Source organism: Capricornis sumatraensis, chromosome 12 (assembly GCF_032405125.1).
Source record: "Capricornis sumatraensis isolate serow.1 chromosome 12, serow.2, whole genome shotgun sequence".
In the NCBI taxonomy this organism is placed as follows: domain Eukaryota; kingdom Metazoa; phylum Chordata; class Mammalia; order Artiodactyla; family Bovidae; genus Capricornis; species Capricornis sumatraensis.
In genome coordinates, this window is record NC_091080.1 from 43,051,742 (window position 1) to 43,058,623 (window position 6,882).

A 6,882-nucleotide genomic window follows, 5' to 3' on the forward strand; every position below is an offset into this window, starting at 1 on the left:
CCGGCCGAGGGGGGCATGGCTTAGGTCCCGGACGTCGCGGCGGGGGCGGTGACCCGCGGACCGGACACTCGGCGAAGAGGACCCGGCCTCGGCACCGCGGGGACCAGGGCGCCGGAGTCAGTTCTGCGCCCTCGGAAGACGCGCCGCCCGCGCCCAGGGTGGTGCCATGTGGGCCGGCCGCCACCCGGCCGCCGCCTCCCCGGACGCCGCTTCGCTCCTGCGGCTGCTGCTGGCCGCGCTGCTGGCGGCCGGGGCGCTGGCCAGCGGCGAGTACTGCCACGGCTGGCTGGACGCGCAGGGCGTCTGGCGCCTCGGCTTCCAGTGCCCCGAGCGCTTCGACGGCGGCGACGCCACCATCTGCTGCGGCAGCTGCGCGCTGCGCTACTGCTGCTCCAGCGCCGACGCGCGCCTGGACCAGGGCGGCTGCGACAACGACCGCCAGCAGGGCGCCGGCGAGCCCGGCCGCGCGGACAAAGACGGCCCCGACGGCTCGGCAGGTAGGCGGGCCGGGCCGGGCAGGGAGAGCCGGAAGGGGCGGAAGGAGCGCTGGCTCGCCGGCGTGCACTGCGAGCCTGGAGAAGAGGAGGGAGTTATGAGCCTGCTATTGCCGGCCTGGGGTCTGGACTGGGCGGGGTGGGGGTGGGGGGCGGGTTGTGGTGGGCGGGGGCCGGTGTCTGCACTCTGGCCCAGCCTTTAATGTGTGCGGAACCGGACACCGGTTCAGTGCCCTGGGCCTCAGTTGCCCCATCTGTCAGCTAGAGAGTGGCTTGGCTTGGATTTTTCCCGAAACAAACAAGATCGTAACATGCAAGCCAGGGTTGGCCACAGACAGCCCCACGTTCCTCCTCCCCAGGGGTCTCTGTGCCCCTCCCCGTGTCTCCTGTCTCCATGAGTATAAGTCCCAGGAAAGGGTCCTGTCCTGGCGGGGGCACTCGAGGGCTCCCCAGAGGGAAGACAGCTCCGGGGCCTTCCCCGGGGTGATGGTGACGCTGCGCCCCCAGACCCCGGGAGAGTCTAGCTCTCCCTAAGACACGGCTTCCCAGGCCGGGTCTCCTTACCATGTCAGACCTGGTGAGTGTGACATCAGAGCGCTGCCAGTCTTGCTCTTTATGGCTTTGATTTTTTTATTTTAGTTTTTCAAATTGCCCAAGTTAGAGTTGGAAAAATATACGCCTGAAAGCATTTGATAGGTTTCACTTCCTCTGCTTGTCACCAGCCTCCAAGACCCCTTCCTACCTCGAAGACATATCCAGAATGTGTCCAGGGAGGGAGGACATGGTCCGATGGAGGTGGAAGGGCACCCGTAGCCCGGAGCTGCATCTCCTCTGTTTCTTTGGCAGGTATTGAGAAGGAGAGGACTTTGCACCCCGGGCCCCCTGGGTTCCAGCTGCCTGAGCTCCGCTCTGTTGGTCACTCTTCCCAGAACTGTCTGGGCTTGTGAGAGGCAGCTCCTGTTGGTGTCCTTCAGTCGCACATTTCTGTTAGCCACCCTTCCCGATCTCTGCCTTGACTCAGAAGAGAAGGGAGGGTGACTCCAGTCGAGGAGCTGTCCTGGAAGGCAAGCCCAGTGCAGCTGGGTGTGTGGCCACAGAGCAGACCTGGAGCTGGAGGGAGGAGCCAAGGGCACACGGCTCCTGGGGCCTGCCGAGTTGGCTGTAGATGACCTCCCAGACTCCGCAGTGACTGCGGACTAGTCGGTGGGCAGCCGGCTTCTCACCATCGTGTCGTGTGAGCAGATGCCTTCTGAGCTGCACTTTTGGATCTGTTTTCCTAAAAACCCTGTGCTTCTGCAGTCCAGAAGGACAGGGTGTCTAATCAAGCAGTCTCCAGGGCTTCCAGGAGAACTGCCTTCTCTGCCCTGCATAGTTATTTAGGCTTCTGATTAAAATCCTGGAAAGAGAACAGTTATTTCTCCCCAAAACTCATTATGTGGACTTAGACTGCTTTCAGTTAGTTACACTATAACGTTTGGGGTACTTTTTCTTAACTGTTAATTCCTTTACTTCTCAATAACATATAAGGCTGGTATCTTAATTTAGAAAATGTTATCTTCATTCATCAGCCTTTGCTTACATGCTTAATAAAGTATGTTTTACTGACAAGCGATCTTTTCTCTGTGGCTCTGTGTGGTTCTGTGTCCTAGAAACACTAACTCCAGAAATATCAGTGCTGTTAGAACAGCCGCTGCCCTAGTGGACAGTTAGGATAAGAGGGTGTTTTGAGTCTCTGCCCTCGGGTGCTGGGGAGCTGCCCATCTTCCTGGACCGTGTACTGGCCGAGACCAGTGGGCCCAGTCCTTGTCCTCATGTCCAATCAGATAGTCAGGGAGATGGGAAGGAACACCTCAAAAGACATGGGCTCTGGGTCATGTAGGGTGGGGTCCACAGACCCTTCCCTCCTGGCTCTCGGTCCCCATCAAGCCACTGTGTCCAGCTTCTGAAACCCCATAGTGCTAGGCCCACAGCACCCACCAAGATCATTGTAAGTAAAATAGTTTTTTAAATGGAGCTCACTACTGATTTTAGGAAAGTGTTTATGTTTATCTTGACAGTTTTGTTTTCTGGAATAAATCTTACTGGCTAGGTGCGATGCCCACTGCTGTATGTCCTGTGGCTTTCCCTGAGGTTCTCCACACACAATCAGTGTCCTAAGCCAGGCCTGTGACTCCTCCTCCACCACCTGGTCCTGCCTAGGCCCTTCTTGGTGCCCCTGGAGACGCTTGTCCTCCTGGGTACCTTGTTTCATGCTGACCCCTTGTCTGGACAGCTCCCCTGCTCCCTCCCCACCGCCCCCTATGCGGGCCCGTCTCCCAGTTACCAGCCTTCAGCTTGGCAAGTGTGTATGGGAGGGCTTTTTTCCCTTAAAACCCTTCTTTGACCTTTGTGCCTTACAAACTCTTTTTGGAAATGGTTGTGACTAGGATGTGACCTAGGTTTTTTATTTATTTGCCTGTGAAACAAGAACCTGTGAAAAACTGGTCAAAGAAGTTGGCAAGGAATGCAAAGAACTTTCTGGGGAGAAGAAAAAACTTTGAAATACTATCGACTCATTTCTGTGCAGACTGCACAGACTTCAGGGCCGACTGAAATGTGGGCAGTGCAGTTACTGTAGGAATTTTAGAATAAACTCAATCTGCAAAACTCATATTTTTGCTTAATTGGATATCTGCCTCAAAGAGTGTTGCGATTGGTGAGTCTAGCTGTCAGCATTAACAGCTTTGCTTTGGGAACCAACCCCCTGAGCCTGCAGGCAGGTCCTATTCCTCACCCCCTTTTCCTAAGCTCTTGATAAAGGACGGTGCTTCCTGTGCTGTGTGCTGCTGACAAGTGCGCACACCAGCCCGGCCACGGTCCCAAGATTCTGGGTACTGGTGCGGCTCATTTATTCACCTCTGCTGCCCATCACCGATTTTTACTGCCTCCTTCCAGGAAGTCATCAGATTTTTACTGCCTCCTTCCAGGAAGTCATCATGGTATATCTCTCTCCTTTTCTTCAGTCCCCATCTACGTGCCCTTCCTCATCGTCGGATCAGTGTTTGTCGCCTTCATCGTCTTGGGGTCCCTCGTGGCTGCCTGCTGCTGCAGATGCCTCCGGCCCAAGCAGGAGCCGCAGTTGAGCCGGGCCCCGGGAGGGCCCCGCCTGGTGGAGACCATCCCCATGATCCCGAGCGCCAGCACCTCGCGGGGCTCCTCCTCCCGCCAGTCCAGCACAGCCGCCAGCTCCAGCTCCAGCGCCAACTCAGGGGCCCGGGCACCCCCAACCAGGTCCCAGACCAACTGTTGCCTGCCCGAGGGCACCATGAACAACGTGTACGTGAACATGCCCACAAACTTCTCTGTGCTCAACTGCCAGCAGGCCACCCAGATCGTGCCCCATCAGGGGCAGTACCTCCATCCCCCCTTCGTGGGGTACACCGTGCAGCCAGACTCAGTGCCCCTGACCCCGGTGCCCCCGTTCCTGGATGGGCTGCAGACGGGCTACAGGCAGCTCCAGGCTCCCTTCCCTCACACTAACAATGAACAGAAGATGTACCCAGCGGTGACTGTGTAACTCAGAGGGTGGCCGGGGCCCTGGACCTGATGGGGGAGAGCGGACGCTGTGGGCTTGGGAAGCATTCTAGCCTGGAAGTCTGTGCCTGTTGGTGTTGCTTATGGCACGGTTCTGTTGGATGGCTTCATTTGCCCCCAAACTATGAAAACATCTTTCTCCGAATTAGCGTGTCTAGATTTGTTTATCCTGGTTTATGATTGATTTACGATGGGAAAGAGCAGTCCCTGGAGATACGGCTCCTTGACATCTATAAGCCTTTAAGTGCCCTTGAGGTATGGCTGTCAAAAGAATTTTGTAAACGGATGAAGTGTTTTTATTATTTTGTTATTATTACTTCTTTTTTTTTTTTTTGGTATAAGATCAGAATTGCTGTTCTCTCCCCGTTACCTGGGCTGGTTTCTAATAAGCATCTAAGGGTTTAGGGGAGATGCAAAGAACAACAATTCTTGTAAAAGGAAGCCAACCTGGACCCAAACGTTAGTCCTTGATCTCAGTATTTCCCAGGCACATCTTAATTTGTTGTAAAAAGATATATATATTATCTATTTTTGTGCTTTTTGGGGGGTCTGTTTTGTGCTTTTTTACCTTGTGTAGAGATCTTATTACAAAGTGATTTTCTACATTAAAAAAAGGACTGAAAGAAATTCTATAGTTCTTAACTGATGACATTTCAGAACTCTGGGATTATTTTAATCTTGAAGTAGTGGATGGTGTAGTAATAAAACCATTCATCCCCTTCTTGATTGTATCTTTTAAATTTCTGGCTTTACCTTGATATCTGAGAAGAAGTAATTGTTTTTGTGTTGAAATCATAAACTGTATCACCTGCTACTTCTCCAGATTACTTTGTAAGTTTGCCATGTGCTATGGCTTGGCTTTCATTCTGTTTGGTGTTCAGATCTCCGTGGCCATATGGTACTAAGTGCAGGTAATTACTGTTGTTATAAATGTTATAACATCAGCCTGTCTGCCTAGATCTGATAAAACATTTTCTTATTTTCCCTATAAAAACTCACATGCTTTATAAAGATACTTAGTATTGTTTCTCAGCCATAATCCCAGTCTTGGGATGAAATTTAAACCACAAATACGATTTACTGTGCAAATCATAGGTTTCTTATACTGTCGTTATCAAAACGTCTTATTTTTCAAGCAAGAAGGACTGTTAAGTTGAGAAGAGCTTTTCAAAGTAGATATTGTTTTTCTTCCCCACAAAGTTAGTTCTTGTTTTCCTCTCTCTTAGTCCTCAGCAAGCACTGTATTCGTTACCAGCATTGTGAATTATGAATCTCAAGTGAATTTATTTGTGTATTGTTCACTTATAAGAAATAAGACAAAATGTGTGCCAGTAACTTTCCAAATGCTAGCAAAACCAAGATTTGTAATTAAATGGCCATAAGGTATGGTCTTTTCCATATTTATATCTGTATCTGTGGATATCTGTCATCAATCATCTGTCTGCCTGTTTGATTGCTTATATGCATCTCTACCTGTTATCTCATGACTGAATAATGTAAAACCATTGTTGGCAATTGGTGTCAACAAGATACTCCATCAAACCTCTTAATAACCAAAGGCAGGGGAAAATCATTTTACTTTATTAATAAATATTTTATGGGATGAATTCCTGGAGGAGTTTTTTTTTTTTTTAATTTTCTTTCTACTTGGTAATTTTTCAGATGGTCTATTAAACCTGTTAATAGAGTAAAATTGCTAAGAATCATAAATACTGCTTCTAGAACCAAGAGCCTGCCTTTAAAAGTGATTAATATCTGGGAAAGTGATGGTGTGTTCTGAGTCAGTGGGTATCATTTTACGTGTGTCTTGGGAAATGTTGAGAGCCCAAAACAAACAGTTCTTCTGGGGTCGTTATACTATCAGGCTAATGTGTGTTCTGTACATTGTCTTTGACGGAGGATTCTCGCTTATCTAAGGAAGTAAAATTCCTAGGAATTTGGAGGTGAAAGGAGCCTCAGAGATCGCCCAGACTATTTTTTTTTTTTCTGTGAAGAGCCAAATTGTAAATATTTTAGCCTTTGCCTGTTGTCTCTAAAACTATTTGGCTCTGCTGTTACAGCACAAAAGTAGCCATAGAAGGCACATAAATGAGTGCCTCTGGGTTCCAATAAAACCTGAGAGATGGACACTGAAATTTGAATTTTATGTAATTTTCACAAGTTATGAAATTCTCTACTTTTGATTTGATTTTTTCCCAGCGATTTCAAAATGTAAAAGCTATCATTAGCCCTAGGGCTATACAAATCCAGTGTGCCAGATTTGGCCATTAGGCTGTGGTTTCCCAATCCCTTGTGGCTCAGCTGGTGAAGAATCTGCCTGCAGTGCAGGAGACCTGGGTTCAGTCCCTGGGTTGGGAAGATTCCCCTGGAGAAGGGAGAGGCTGCCCACTCCAGTATTCTGGCCTGGAGAATTCCATGGACTGTATAGTCACGGGGTCACAAAGAGTTGGACACGACTGAGCGACTTTCACTTTCCCAACCCCTAATCTAGTCCATGGGCTTCCCAGGTAGCTCAGCGGTAAAGAATCCACCTGCCAGGGCAGGAGATGAGGGTTCAGTCCTTAGGTTGGGAAGATCTCTGGAGAAGGAAATGGCAACCCACTCCACTCTTCTTACCTGGAGAATCACCATGGACAGAGGAGCCTGGGGGGTTGCAGAGTCAAACACGACTAAGTGGCTCACACACACATAGTCCAGTCCATCGTTACTTGGCGCTGGGTCCCCATGCAGTGTTCTCAGCAGCCTTTTCTAAACACACACAGATGGAGGGTGCCTGCTTCTCTATACGGGGCGGCCTGACTTTGTCTTCTTTTCA

The 6,882-nt window shown here is 50.1% G+C and overlaps 1 protein-coding gene across 1 annotated transcript; it reads left to right on the plus strand.

The window, feature by feature from the left end:
- Positions 1-166: 166 nt before the first annotated feature.
- Positions 167-4,050, plus strand: SHISA2 (shisa family member 2). Its single transcript, XM_068984361.1, has 2 exons — positions 167-497; positions 3,497-4,050. The coding sequence occupies exons 1-2, from the start codon at positions 167-169 to the stop codon at positions 4,048-4,050; spliced, it is 885 nt and encodes a 294-aa protein (XP_068840462.1).
- The last annotated feature ends 2,832 nt before the right edge of the window (positions 4,051-6,882 follow it).